The sequence below is a fragment of the Oryctolagus cuniculus genome, chromosome 11, assembly GCF_964237555.1.
Source record: "Oryctolagus cuniculus chromosome 11, mOryCun1.1, whole genome shotgun sequence".
Lineage (NCBI taxonomy): Eukaryota > Metazoa > Chordata > Mammalia > Lagomorpha > Leporidae > Oryctolagus > Oryctolagus cuniculus.
Genome location: NC_091442.1, coordinates 80961631 through 80977371, shown reverse-complemented (window position 1 = coordinate 80977371; position 15741 = coordinate 80961631). Strand labels below are relative to the sequence as shown.

Sequence of the window (15741 nt, the reverse complement as noted above, 5' to 3'; positions counted from 1 at the left end):
CACACCTGCCCATACCCATACATTCATGCATGGTCCTATTCCCTTCCCTATTTCTTTTATCAACCCAGCCTTCACTAGGTTCAAGCATTTGTGTGAAGCTGATTTGTAAACATAAGTAGGCTTTGAGCACCCTCCTAATTTATTAAGAGTGGAAATGGTTAATGAGGTCTTTCAACACAGTATGATTATCTCCCAAGTACAAACATTTGAAATCATCTGAATCCTAAATACTACAAAAGTTGCCTGGTGTAAAAATTGCACTATTAAAATCTGAATTTTGAAAATATTGCCCTACTGGCTTCAGATCGGCACAGCATGCCGGCCATAGTGGCCATTTGGGGGGGTGAACCAACGGAAGGAAGACCTTTCTCTCTGTCTCTCTCTCTCTCACTGTCTAACTCTGCCTGTCAAAAAAAAAATAAGAAGAAAAGAAAATATTTCCCTACTAAATAAATTCCAATAGAATAAGTTCTAAGACTCAGATTTGTAGTAAGTATATACAATCAAATTACTTTGTCTTCTTACAGTGTTGCTTTCTGCATTTAAATAAAAGATGGCAAAAGGAAGGCAAGGTTATGCGTGAGTCAACATCATTGTGATGGATCACAATAATCTATGAAAGTACTGCTTCTTTCCCATAGTCATGAACATAATGTCTACCATTTCTAACACTTTGGTCAGGTCTGTGTCATCCTGTGTACTTGGAATCGGCTAGTCTCCCAATCTTCATTCTGTTGCTTTCCATCTTTCCTTTACATATTACCAAAGTGATTCTTAGAAACTGCAAATCTAAATAGATAACCCTCTGCTCAAAAACCTTTGGTAGCTCTCTAAAATCAGTGTGGCAAAGTTGTAAGCTCCTCCAAAGATAAACAAGGCTCAGGATCATCTTGGGATTTTATACTCTGGTAACTTTAATTTCTCCCACCAACTAAAACAGAGGTCACTAAATACCTTGGAATTATTATACGTTTCTATAATGTTTCAAATGCTCTTCCCTTAATTTTGGATGTCTCCCATCCAACCTTATGTTGAACTCCTATTCATTCTTCAAGACACAGCTCAAGCATTTTCTCAGTAAAGCTTTCTCCTACTATATCCTCAATGAACTGCCAACTTTACCAACCATGTATCTCTCTCATTATTGTGTTGCAACTTATATAGGTAGATCTCTCTCTCTACTACTGGACCATGAACTACTTGAGATAAAAAATGACAACTTATTTTATCCCTGATCACTAGGTCTTAGCACTAAGTACATACTTATTAACATTCAGTTTGTTGACAATGAATGTACATTGTATTTTTAAAACAATGTGAGATGTGTCAAAATCTTGCATCCTTGTTCAGATTCAAAACAAGATTTCTGGATACTAGTACATTTTCCCCTAAGATTTCTTATTTAGACTGAACTTCAAATATGTTTTTGCCTTATGTCAGTAATTACAGAAATATATAGAAATGAAAGCAAGAGAGAATATTATTTCCCTATCATAATGTGCTAATGTATATATTTATTTTTAATTTTTTTCCATTTAGTATACAAGATAACAAAAAGTCTTATTTCTTAAGATATTTAATAAAGTAGCAGATTAAGAACCAGAAATTATTTTATAATTTTTATGTTGGAATGGGAAACTTTGAATCTCTTTCCTGTACTAGAAGTACTGGTAGTGAGGTGGGGGCAGTGGGATTATTAAATAGATTAGATGACTTGGACCACAGGAAATGGAAAATTGAGAGCATTTCTTAAGGGTTTTCTATGCTATTGATTCATAGTTAAAAGAAATATAATGAACACCTTTCCTTTTTTTTTTTTTTTTTCTGACAGGCAGAGTTAGACAGTGAGAGAGAGAGAGACAGAGAAAAAGGTCTTCCTTTTCCGTTGGTTCACCCCCCAAATGGCCGCTACTACCAGCACGCTGTGCTGATCCGAAGCCAGGAGCCAGGTGCTTCCTCCTGGTCTACCATGCAGGTGCAGGGCCGGAGCACTTGGGCCATCCTCCACTGCTTTCTCGGGCCACAGCAGAGAGCTGGACTGGAAGAGGAGCAACCAGGACAGAATCCGGCGCCCCAACTAGGACTAGAACCCGGTGTACCGGTGCCGCATGTGGAGGATTAGCCAAGTGAGCCGTGGCAATGGCCAACACCTTTCCTTATGTACAACAGATATTGCATATTAAAACTGCAAAGGTAGAAATGGAATTCATGAAAAATTCAAATTAAGTAATCTATACTTGTACTTAAAACTTACGTTTACTATATTAAATGTTGAGCATTCTATCAGCAATTATTAGTGTATGCTTGAAGTTATGCTGAATTCAAATAAATTCTACCATAACTCTTGATCTCACAAGGCCAGTTACCATCTTACAGAATTATTCTGGCCTAGAACAGGTATCTTAAATAGAAGATCCATTTCTTCATATATACTCTATATACTTCAGTGTCTTTATGGAAATCTTTAAATAGCATGGTGTGTATATATTTTGCTGGGGAAGAGGATCTTGAAAGTTTATGAGATTTTACTAATGTAACTCCAAAAATGTTATGAATGAACATCTAACATATTGACACATATGGTCTTCGTTGTTGAAATATCAACTCATTTTACATTCTTGGATAGTCATAGGTTATAATTTCAATCATCACTTTTGTATTTTAGAAATATAATGGCCTTTATATTAGTATCTTTTCTTTCATTAGAGTTGTATAAATAAATTGATACTTTTAATCACAGAATGGGAAGCTAACAAACACATTACATTTGATACCAATACCTAAAAAGTAATTTATAAAAATAAAATATAGATACATAAAGGTAGTCTTTCATAAATGACCTCATGTACTTGATATTTTCAGAAATTTTATATTTTGGAGATTTATAGGCTTTTTTTTGTCTTTTTTTGTTTTTAAAAAATGACTATGTTTTATTTATTTTTCATCTATTTGAAAGGCATAGTGACAGAGACACGCACAGAGATACAGAAATACAGAGATCTTCTACCCACTAGTTCATTGACCAAAGACCCATAGCTTATTATACCAAAACATAGCCAGAATGGAGCCAGCCTGAATCTAGGAGCCTGAAGCTGCATCTGAGTCTCCCACATGGATGTCAGGAGTCCAGGTAGTTGGGCTATATCATTAGTTGCATCCCAGGGCGCATTAGCAAGAAGCTGGACTGGAAGTGGAGCAGCCAGGACTCAAAATGGCACTCTGGGTGTGGGATGTAGGTGTTACAAGCAGTGGCTTCACCTGCTGCACCATATAATCAGCCCAAGCCATTCTGTTTTGTTGGAAGAAACTTGATTCAAAGGTCCTACTTAGTTATTACTCAAAATGCTGGCAAATTATGTTACTAAAACAATCAGAAACACCTGATGGATATTTTGAATGTCCACAAGTTTTCTAGTAAAATTTGGGCTACATATTTTTTCTATTAGGTTACCCCTAATAGATAATACAAATGCTACCTTGAAAATCTGTAAAGATGGTGGTAGGGGCTGTTAAGTGCACAAAGTTGCTTAATGTTCAAGATGACTGAGCATGAACTCAATTCATTACTGCAAGAAAAGTGAATCTGTGTTGCTTACTCTCTCAAGCCCAACAGATAAGCTCTGTTCATGCTAACATTTGGCCATAGTCCCACTTCTCCCCCATATTTAGGAGAGGAGGTATTGGGATGATTAATAGGGAGAACTGCTACTCCCTCTCATCTGTGGTCACATCATTTATGAAGAGGGAGTAAAAATAGCTAGGGTGGACTCCTTTCTGGATGTCTGTTCTTATAGACTTTTATTAAAGTTATTCTAGTATTTTAAAAACTAAACTATACAAACTTAAAAGTTGAGCAAAGCAAGTACAATAATTTCTCTCTCATTTCCAGTTCAATTTATCTTTCTCTACTATAGAAGAAAAGATAATTCTAAGTTTAGTCATGCTAATTGACATTCTCCAAGTATACAATGGATTTTACTCTCTTTGAGCATTTAATTTAAGAACAAAATTCAATTTTCTCTTATATTCCTGTTGAGTTGAACTATGATATCTAAAAATTTTTATCTATTTAATTATTTACATGATTTAATGCATAATGAGAAAAATAATATCATAGATGTCAACTTGGTGTGTTTCTTGATTATTTTTCTGTATACAACTTTGGCTTACATTTTAATGATTTCATTCAGTAAAAGTAGGCCAAAGGTAATACAGTAAAATCTGAGCATCAGGGCAGTCCCAAATATGATCCAGGATAATGTCTTTGATACAAATGACTACATGCTAATGACCACATGGTCTAGCATGAATTACCCAGGAAAAATCAAACATCAGGTTCTCACCAGGGGATCTCCTTCTGTGTCAGTTTGTGGAATGTGCTTTGAGGTTGTAGCTTCCTTAGTGGACGTGCAGCCCTCATACCCCACATCTTCTGGTCGTAACTGAAGTAATGCAGGGCCTTCCTGAGGCAGAGACGCTGAGCTCCATGGGTATGTGTCAAGCACCCACTTTGAAGGATCTTCCCATGGTGCACGTTTCCCATACATCTGAAAGTTGACCACATAATTTGGAAGATATAAAATGCTTTGCTATTAGGTAAACAAGGTGACTACTAACTGAATGTCTCTGTTGCACATTGAGTTCCTGTGAGAATATCAAGGGAACTAAATGTCCAAACACAATTTTCCTGATTTTAAATATTATTTAATATTTAAATGAATGTTTTAGTATTTATGAATAATATTTAATATTTAAATAAATATTTAGATATTTGTCTACATAACTCACTTTAAACTTGAAGGTTTAGCAAAACAAAACTGAACACTGGGGTAGATGATTAGCATTTTGGGGAGAGTATGAGGAAGGTTTATTATAAATCCTTGTAGAAATGACTACCCATGTTTATCTTCATCAGTAATTTTAAGAACAAAAAATTCAAGAAATAAAAACTCTACTTATGGAGTATTGTAAAAAGTCTATGCCTTCACTCCTGTCAGAATGGATAAACCCATAACAGAGAGATTTTTTTTCCTTTTTTTATTTAGTAAATATAAATTTCCAAAGCACAGTTAATGGATTACAATGGCTCCCCCCCCATAACTTCCCTCCCACTCACACCTCTCCCATCTCCCGCTCCCTCTCCCATTCCATTCACATCAAGATTCATTTTCAATTATCTTTATATACAGAAGATCGATTCAGTATATATTAAGTAAAGATTTCTTTTTTTTCTTTAAACTTTTATTTAATGCATATAAATTTCCAAAGTACGACTTATGGATTACAATGGCTTCCCCCCCATACCGTCCCTCCCACCCACAACCCTCCCCTTTCCCACTCCCTCTCCCCTTCCATTCACATCAAGATTCATTTTTGATTATCTTAATATACAGAAGATCAGCTTAGTATACATCAAGTATGGATTTCAACAGTTTGCTCCCACACAGAAACATAAAGTGAAAAATAATAGATGATTTTTTTTAAATGATGATGAAATCAGAGCAGAACTATTGTCATGTTTAATCCCAGTGAGAGTCAAGTTGGGAATTGATAATTTCTTTTTTTTTTTTTTTTTTTTTTACAGAGGATCAGTTTAGTATGCATTAAGTAAGGATTTCAACAGTTTGCACCCCCATAGAAACACAAAGTGAAATATATTGTTTGAGTACTCGTTATAGCATTAAATCTCAATGTACAGCACATTAAGGACAGAGATCCTACATGAGGAGTAAGTGCACAGTGACTCCTGTTGTTGACTTTACCAATTGACACTCCTGTCTATGGCATCAGTAATCTCCCTATGCTCCAGTCATGAGTTTCCAAGGCTATGGAAGCCCTCTGAGTTCTCCAACTCTTATCTTGTTTAGACAAGGTCATAGTCAAAGTGGAGGTTCTCTCCTCCCTTCAGAGAAAGGTACCTCCTTCTTTGATGACCTGTTCTTTCCACTGGGATCTCACTCGCAGAGATCTTTTGCCAGAGTGTCTTGGCTTTCCATGCCTGAAATACTCTCATGAGCTTTTCAGCCAGCTCCGAATGCCTTTAGGGCTGATTCTGAGGCCAGAGTGCTATTTAGGACATCTGCCATTCTATGAGTCTGCTGAGTATCTCACTTCCCATGTTGGATCACTCTCCCCTTTATTTACTCCATCGGTTAGCGTTAGCAGGTACTAGACTTGTCTATGTGCTCCCTTTGACTCCCAGTCCCTCCACCATGACCAACTGTGAACTGAAACTGATCACGTGGAACAGTGAGATGGCATTGGTACATGCCACCTCGATGGGATTGAATTGGAATCCCCTGGTATGCTTCCAACTCCACCACTTGGGGCAAGTCAGCCTGAGCATGTCCCAAAAGATTTCATCAGTTTGCACCCACACAGAAACACAAAGTGTAAAATACTGTTTCAGTACTAGTTATAGCATTACTTCACATTGGACAACACATTAAGGACAGAGATCCTATGTAAGGAGTAAGTGCACAGTGACTCCTGTTGTTGATTTAACAAGTTGATACTCTTGTTTATGGTGTCAGTAATCTCCCTAGGCTGTAGTCATGAGTTGCCAAGGCTATGGAAGCCTTTTCAGTTCGCCGACTTCGATCTTATTCCGACAGGGTCATAGTCAAAGTGGAAGTTCTCTCCTCCCTTCAGAGAAAAGTGCCTCCTTCTTTGATGGCCCATTCTTTCCACTGGGATCTCACTTGCAGAGATCTTTCATTTAGGTCTTTTTTTTTTTTTCCCCACAGTGTCTTGGCTTTCCATGCCTAAAATACTCTCATGGGCTCTTCAGCCATATCTGAATGCCTTAAGGGCTGATTCTGAGGCCAGAGTGCTGTTTAGGACATCTGCCATTCTATGAGTCTGTTGTGTATCCCGCTTCCCATGTTGGATCATTCTCTCCCTTTTTTATTCTATCAGTTAGTACTAGCAGACACTAGTCTTGTTTGTGTGATCCCTTTGACTCTTAGACCTTTCAGTGTGATCAATTGTGAACTGAAATTGATCACTTGGACTAGTGTGATGTCATTGGTACATGCAACCTTGATGGGATTGTTTTGGAATCCCCTGGCACGCATAACAGAGAGATTAACAAATGCTGGCATGGATGTGGGGAAAGGGGAACACTTACACACTGTTGGCAGGAATGTAAATTAGTGCAGCCACTGTGGAAAATGGTGTGGAGATTACTCAAAAGACTAGAAACAAACTTGCCGTATGATCCAGCAATCCCACTACAGGGTATATACCCAAAAGACATGAGCAGAGTGTATTAAAGAGTTACCTGCACCACTATGTTTATAGCAGCAGTGTTCACAATAACCAAAATTTGCACCCTACCAAGGTGTCCATCATCAGATGAATGGATAAATAAAATGTGATACATATGCACAATGGAATATTATTCAGCTATAATAAAATAATGAAATTCTACCATTTGCAGCAAAATGGACACAACTAGAGGACATCATGTTGAGTGAAATGAGCCAGACACAGAAACACAAATACCACATGTTCTCACTTTTATGTGGGAGCTAAAACTTAAAAAACAAAACAACTGTCTCTCTCTCACTGTCTATAATTCTACCTGCCAAATTAAAAATAAATAAATAAATAAAAGAAGAAAGAAATGTCTGTGTGTATCAGTACTGCTGCAAATATCATTTTGTACCAATGGTTAAGCATGTTATACTGCTATAGTTTTAATGATCTATGGTTACTTTAAAATATATTATATATGGGTGAAATGGTCATTTTTCCATTCAATTATTGTTTACAGCCATTGTTTATATTCCCACTAAATTAGGGTCTTTTTGCTTTTTTCTTATTAAACTTCTCATTCAGCAAACTATTAAGCCTTTCCACCATAATATAAATCTAAAATATGTTATCTAAAAAACTAACAACAAAGAAAGGGAGGGAGAAGAAAGGAGGGTTAGAGGAAAGGGGTAAAGGAATATCATTATGTTCTTAGAATTCCATCTACAAAGCACTTTGAATCTGTCAAAAGCTAATTAAAAATTTAAAAAAAAAGTCTATGCTTGACACTAAATAAAGTTCTCTACTAAAATGCACTTTAGAAAGACAGGTGAAAGATATTTCTTTTCCTTTAATTCACTCTACTGAAACTTTCCATGAGAGTAAATAAGAATAAGAAAATTCATCCCCATCAAGGTGGCATGTACCAATGACATCACACTAGTCCAAGTGATCAATTTCAGTTCACAATTGATCATACTGATAGGTCTAAGAGTCAAAGGGATCACACAAACAAGACTAGTGTCTGCTAGTACTAACTGATAGAATAAAAAGGGAGAGAATGATCCAACATGGGAAGCGGGATACACAACAGACTCATAGAATGGCAGATGTCCTAAACAGCACTCTGGCCTCAGAATCAGCCTTTAAGGCATTCAGATATGGCTGAAGAGCCCATGAGAGTATTTTAGGCATGGAAAGCCAAGACACTGTGGGGAAAAAAAAAAAAAAGACCTAAATGAAAGATCTCTGCAAGTGAGATCCCAGTGGAAAGAATGGGCCATCAAAGAAGGAGGCACTTTTCTCTGAAGGGAGGAGAGAACTTCCACTTTGACTATGACCCTGTCGGAATAAGATCGAAGTCGGCGAACTGAAAAGGCTTCCATAGCCTTGGCAACTCATGACTACAGCCTAGGGAGATTACTGACACCATAAACAAGAGTGTCAACTTGTTAAATCAACAACAGGAATCACTGTGCACTTACTCCTCATGTAGGATCTCTGTCCTTAATGTGTTGTCCAATGTGAAGTAATGCTATAACTAGTACTGAAACAGTATTTTACACTTTGTGTTTCTGTGTGGGTGCAAACTGATGAAATCTTTACTTAATATATACTGAATCGATCTTCTGTATATAAAGATAATTGAAAATGAATCTTGATGTGAATGGAATGGGAGAGGGAGCGGGAGATGGGAGGGGTGTGAGTGGGAGGGAAGTTATGGGGGGGGAGCCATTGTAATCCATAAGCTGTATTTTGGAAATTTATATCTATTAAATAAAAGTTTTTTTTTTTAAATAGCATCTCTTATAATCATCTTATTCTGATTAAACTTCTAATAATCACCCCCCAACAAAATATTTAAGAATAAAATTATCCAAAGACTTAATGAAAAAATATAATTGATATTCACATAAAAGTAAAGATATTCAATGTTCATGGATTTGAAGAATTAATATTGCTAAAATGGCCATACTATCTAAAGCAATCTATATATTTAAGATAACCCCCATCAAAATAACAATGATAGTATTTGTAGAATTAGAAAAAAAGTCCTAAAATTCATTTCGAATCACAAAAGACCCAGAACAGCCAAAGCAATTGTGAACAGATAGACTTGGGGCATGCATCTGGCCCGTGGTTAAGACCTAGGTTAGGATGCTCACATCTCATTTTGTAGTAAATGGTTTAACCTTGGTCCTGTTCCAAATTTTACCTTTCTGTTAACGTGTACCCTGGGAGGTAGAAGTATTAGTTCAAGTAGTTGAGTCCTCCTAGCTACGCACATGGAAGACTTGAGTTGGGTTCTTTGCTCCCAGAACCAGCCAGGCCTAGCCCCAGGCTATGGGGGCATATGGGGAGGCAATCAGTGAATGGGAGCTCCCTTTTCCTCTCTCTAATTTGCAAGCAAAAAATTAAAAAGAAATGAATAATGGTTTATTAAAACTATATCTGCATTTACAGAACAGTTACTAAAATAGTAGTTTTAAAATTAAAACTTGTAGAATATTACACATGAATTTTCATAAAGTGATTCATTTGGGGTATAAATGATGAAAACTGAAATACTCAACTTATATCCTAGGCAGTGTAACAGTTTTAGAGAAAACTTGAAATGCTATATTATAATTGAAAAATGAAAATCATTGGTATAATATTTTGTCAAGTTTTGTACATTTTCTTGGTCTAGATTAGCTCATACCCTTAAATATAAATTTATGTTATGTAATTGCAGGGTGGAAGAAATCGATAGCATTGTTTAGATGTTAGCTCAATCTCTGTGGGCTCAGAGCATCTTCACAATGTTCAGCATGTTCACTAAACCTTTTGTGATAGCTCTGAACATTGCCATGTCATTCTAATAGGTGAAGAGAGCATGATAACGAAAGGAGTAAGGGAACAGAAAACAGGTAATCAATTTTTTAGATAGTAAAATAAAGGCTTAACACAGTATTGCAGATGACAGAATGTAGAACATATAAACCATCTCTTAATTCTTGTAGCAGTGTGAAATAGTAGCAGTGTGAAAACCAGAAATAGAGATGTCTAAGTTAAAACTGCCTAAACCTTGGCTGAGTAATTGAAAAGGAGACTGGATTCTTCCATAATAAGTTGAGTGCTTATGTAACACAAATCTTACAGAGCTTTATAACTCCACAGCTTCATGAAATTTCCAAATTTAAGGCAGAGGCAAGATCCATGGACCTTATTCTGTGGAAGAATAAGGTTTTGCTATTAGGGATATATTTTCATTTTTTGGTTGAGAATAAACAGGGCCTTATGATGGGAGGGCAATGAGAGGAACAGCAATGCTGTTGGTAAAGCAAACCATCACAGATAAAAACATACTAAAAACAGGAAATCTGTGAGTAAAAACTACTTGTTGGAAAATTATAAGCTACAAGTATAAATGGCCAAGACACATGTAAACATGGGTGAGTCTTCAGATGTGTAACTGTGTGATTACCTAGCTATCTAATTAGAACAATCAGTAAATACCCATGGCAACACATTTGGTCTTAATTGTGTAGTTGTTAGGATTACTGCTTTTACTTTGTCTTAAATATTTGTCCTCACAACAAACATTATAAAATAGTTGCTCTTTAAAATTTTACTTCTTTATTTAAATACTTCACATAGTGTTTTTTTGTCAGAAATACCCAGAGAAATGAATATTTTTGCTTTTAAAAGAATGACTGGTTTGTAAACAGTAATAAAAACTGAGTACTATACCTGAAGACCTTCTCTCACTGCTTCCAAAATATAAGGTACTAACGAATAGTTCCAGAGATCCATAAACCACACTCTAGAACCTTCTACATCCATAGGGCAAGAAAGGAACAGTCGAGGACCTAAGAAGAAACAAATAACAGGGCATTTTTGAGAAGCATTATATTTAACAATCCAAATACACATTTAGATATCACTTGGGAGACTTCATATATTTCCTGCAAACTTTTAAGAAACTATAATGTTAGCCAGCTGGATTATAATTAAAGTAACTTTCCTCCAGGCCTCTCCTTTCTTTCTACAATAAACTATTAATTTAAAAAACTGTATATAAAACTTAGAAGTTATTATAAATATCATGTTAGTCAACCCAGGTTACAGATGATAAAGCTGTGCTGAAAGGAACCAGTGAATACAAAATATCTCATTATTTTTGGATTTGGGTTTCAGGATGGATATTCCGATGCCATGTAGAATTCACTTTTATGATCTATAACAATCAGAAAAGGATTTCTGCACCTTTCCATAAAAAAAGGAATACAATAATAATCATTTTTATACTAACCAAGAGAAGCAATTCAAATACTTTTCGTCTTCATAAAAATATAAAATACCTAAATCATCAATAAAACACATAAATAATTTCTGAAGTATTTTATAGCTCTATTTGATATGAGTTATTAACAAAAATTTGCATTAGCATAAAAAGTACCTTAAGTAGATACTATTTAATTTAAAATTAAATTTTAGATATTTATCTATATTGAACTTATGTGATCTCAGTAATATAACACTAATCTATAATTGTCAGAGAAAATTAATATAGTTGGAGAAACAAGCTACGAAGAAAGCAAACATTCAGAAGTGAAGAAAAAATAAGTTAACTTAAATCTTTGAAAGTTTGAAAAACATTAGGTTTCCTTGTTATTTTTGACCATCCAATCTGGCCATATTTACCAAGTACTGTTAGTTCCTGGAAAATGGCACATTGTAATTTTGGAACTCACCAATGGTAACGTCAGAAGAGCTGTGTGTTTCCAAAAAACTGTTGAGATGATGCCATGTTTTAGGAATCCAATCTATAATTTTGACTAGGTCATTATTGCGTATGTTCCTTTCAATTTCTACCTCTATCAGTTTCCTTCGAAGATACCTGCCTAAAAAGCCTTTCACCGGTTCTGTGTGATTTGCACATAATACCCACCTAAAAAAAAAGAGAAAAACAGAAATTTTTATACAAATTTTAAGTGCACAGGGATTTCCTTTCCCATACAGAGTAATAATGCTCTCATTCCAATTGATAATGCTCCTAGTTCAATGATCAAATGGCTCAGAAGGTCTTGGAGCATCAGTGCTAGAATAAGGCTAGCCCTACTTTTTGAGCTGAAGAGATGCAGAAGCCAAAGCACATCAAAAGTAAGTAGGAGTCTGCATACTGAGCACTTTTCCTGCAGGAGAATCACAGATCCTTAAATAGGAACTCTGTTCACATTCCTCACACCTAGAAGAAAAGTGCTCCACTTTAGCTGGAGACATAGTGAGCAGGAAAAGCATGTCTTTGCTTTTTAAAAGAAATTCTTCTGATTACAGGTTGAGGATTACCAAATGTCTGCTTCAGAAAGGGTGTCGGAAGAAGTGAGAATTATTTTCACAGCACAGGTCAGCACTGGCAGAATGTGTCAACACACAAAGAGAAAGATAACCACTGAAACAAACAGAAGAAACAATAACAAAAAAAGGGCTTTCAACTTTTTTTTTTTTACCTGAAATTATGATGCAGCTCTAGATTTGGTGATGAAGAAACTCCCTGATTCATTGTTCCAATAATATATGGACTAAGAAAATAAAAAATAAAAAATTTATATGTACTGGAGGTAGAAATGATTAATTCACTAAAATTATCTTAGGAAACATTGAAGATAAATACAAATTATATCATTTGAACAGTAAGCTTCAAAAGGATAATTCTGTTATGTTAATCTGAAAAAATGACAGAGGATTATTTGATCGGATTTGGTATTTGAGGCTGTAATTTTAGCTCTGGCATTCAGGCAAGGCATTTTCTTCCTCTGAGCCTGAATTTATTCACCTATAAAATGAAGTTAGAATACTCATGATGGTCTTGTCCCACTCTAAAATCCTTTAACTCTCAGGCTCATAAGCAAATTAATAATTTTTCCTATTTTAAGGTTTCATAGTTATTTTAAAGTTCCTTAAAAACATGAGAGAATTTGTATTCCTCTTTAACCCTTCATTTTATTCTGACCTGCTTGTGACATTTTATCACTAATAGAGATTAATTGGAATATTCAGAACCATTAAAATGGGTATCATTTATATGGATGTTCTCATGTACTTTTTTAGAGACCCTGATGCAATGAATCTTCATGGCTTTCAGGTTTTTTATATCCCACTTTAACCTTCCTTTCACTAAGAATAATAAATAAGACCAACTGGAGGGAGTTATAACTGAATTTATTTATCTTTACAGAAAATTTGAATTTAAACTTTAATAAAGGCTGAGAATGAAAAAAGAACTCTGTAAGATCCTTCTAGTCCTTAATTTCCCAGATCAAACTGTTACATCATTGGTATTCATCTCCAAAACTTTTGACATGTCTACAGAAGCAAATATCATCAAGGAATTAATGTTTCCATAAAAGAGTTTTGAGACGTAGTTGTTCAATAAATAAACAGATATTGTAGAGAATACATACAGATTCTTTGGAAATATGGTCTAACATTAATGAGGAGCTCTCAAACTGGTGGCATCACTGGAGGTGTTAAAGTGTAGAAAGTCACATGAAAGCAAATTCAGTCACCAGTGTTTCATATTTGACAATTCAAGATATTTTATATGCATACCATTTGTTGTATTTACAGTTGAGGAAACCATTGAAGATATCACTCAAAGAGCCCACATGATGGAGATTATCAAGAATTATTACAACTGGGAGCTCTACACCATTATTATCAGCACTGCATTGTTCAGCCAGGTTAGCTAGGTATTGTTGCAGTTCCTTTAAAATCATAAAAAGAATAAATTAATCAATGATAAATTTATAACAAAGGAAAACAATTAATGTTCTAGGAATAGCATGGCTGGTTTTTATCTAGTTTCTTTCACCAAAAGACATAGACCATTTTGCTATATTCATTTGAAAAATGAACATTATATATTTGTATATGTATATATATAATTTCTGAAAGCAAGTATGTCATATAAAATATAACACAACATGGAATTCATGATGATGAATCATAAAATGAGGAAAAACAAGCATGATATTATGTAAGGGGTATAATTCAGTGAAGACAATATTTATAAATATCCATATCCTGAATAATATGGCAAAATATTAATTATTGGGCTTATTAAACTATTCTGTTTTATTATTTTAAGTAACTTAAAAGAGAAAACATGGAAAAGTTAATAAAATGAAAAATTTAAACCATTCTATTGACAGAGAATCTTTTTCTATACAACAGAAACCATATAATGATGAGAGAATAATTTTTATTAGGAACAGAGAATTACAATTGCAAGAATAGAGGAGCCAGGACACACCACTTATAGCAAATATAATCTGTAAACATGAAAGCATATTTCTCATTAGTTTTCTCCCCAAAAGAAAAGACAAAATGAATTCTGGATATGAATTCATGGTAAGCTATAAATATTGAGACTTCATTCCAATTTTCTGTATTTCCATAATAAAAGTAGATTCTAGCAAACTTCATAAAATACAGACCAAATCCAAATGTCACCTCTCCATTGCTACAAATATTTCTAAGGTTTCATTCCAATTTATTTAGGTGGGGGCATCCAAAAGTGCAACCCATAGTATCCTAATTAAAGTGAATTATTTACTTATAATCTGTATTCTACTACTGTGATTTATAAAAATATTTATTTTTTAATTTTCATTTACTTGAAAGGCAGAGTAAAAGCAAGAATGAGAGCCAAGAAAATGAGAGAGAGAGAGAGAGAGAGAGAGAGAGAGAGATGTTTCATCTGTTGGTACACTCCCTAAATGCCTAAACCACTAGAGATTGGTCAGGCTGAAACCAGGAGCCAGGAACCCAATTCTGGCCTTCTATGAGGGTGGCAGACACTCCAGCAGGTGCATCATAATCCACTGCCTCCCAGGACACAGTGGCAGGAAGATGGACTGGAAGTCAGCAGGTGGTACTCAACCCAGAACTCTGATATGCAGGCATCCTACGTGGCTGCCTAACCTACTGCAACACAACATCCATTCCTTAACTACTGGGATTTTTAAACAAAGACAAATTTTGCTGTATTTCACCAGATCATTTAAATGCTATTTAACATTCAGTATTCCTTGAACTTCTTGATTTTTTGGTGTTATTCCTAATAGCTTTTAATCTAAATATGATAACCAGTCTACTGATTGACTCCTCTCACAGATGGGTAGGCCAGGAACATAATTAGCTTTCTTAGAATTATCTTAATCACTAAGAGCATTTCCACAATATCTGCATATTTACAATGACATTTCCAATTTGTAAATCTTGCTCAGGGTTAAAAAACACTTCCACTATCGCAGTTTCTGGCAGCCAGGTAAATACTGTGAACCAATCACCCTAGAGGCAACCTGTCACTATCTGTAATAACACTTGAGGACTAAAAGAAGAGGATAAAGTAAGATGCAGGGTTTTGAGGCATTTAGAAATATTTACTGAAGTCAATATAAAAGTTTATTAAAGAATTAAGATATTTGTTTTATACTG

General features: G+C 35.1%; 1 protein-coding gene across 6 annotated transcripts in view; it reads right to left on the bottom strand.

Moving 5' to 3' along the window:
- NAV3 (neuron navigator 3) overlaps positions 1-15741 on the bottom strand; it is a 430062-nt gene that overhangs the window by 4096 nt on the left and 410225 nt on the right. For all 6 annotated transcript variants that reach the window (XM_051846465.2, XM_008256837.4, XM_051846466.2 and 3 more), the window contains 5 exons: positions 13852-14006; positions 12750-12821; positions 11994-12190; positions 10990-11108; positions 4344-4547 (listed from right to left, as the gene is read on the bottom strand). In XM_051846465.2, coding sequence (XP_051702425.2) covers positions 4344-4547; positions 10990-11108; positions 11994-12190; positions 12750-12821; positions 13852-14006 — 747 coding nt within the window. The remainder of the gene's footprint in view (positions 1-4343; positions 4548-10989; positions 11109-11993; positions 12191-12749; positions 12822-13851; positions 14007-15741) is intronic.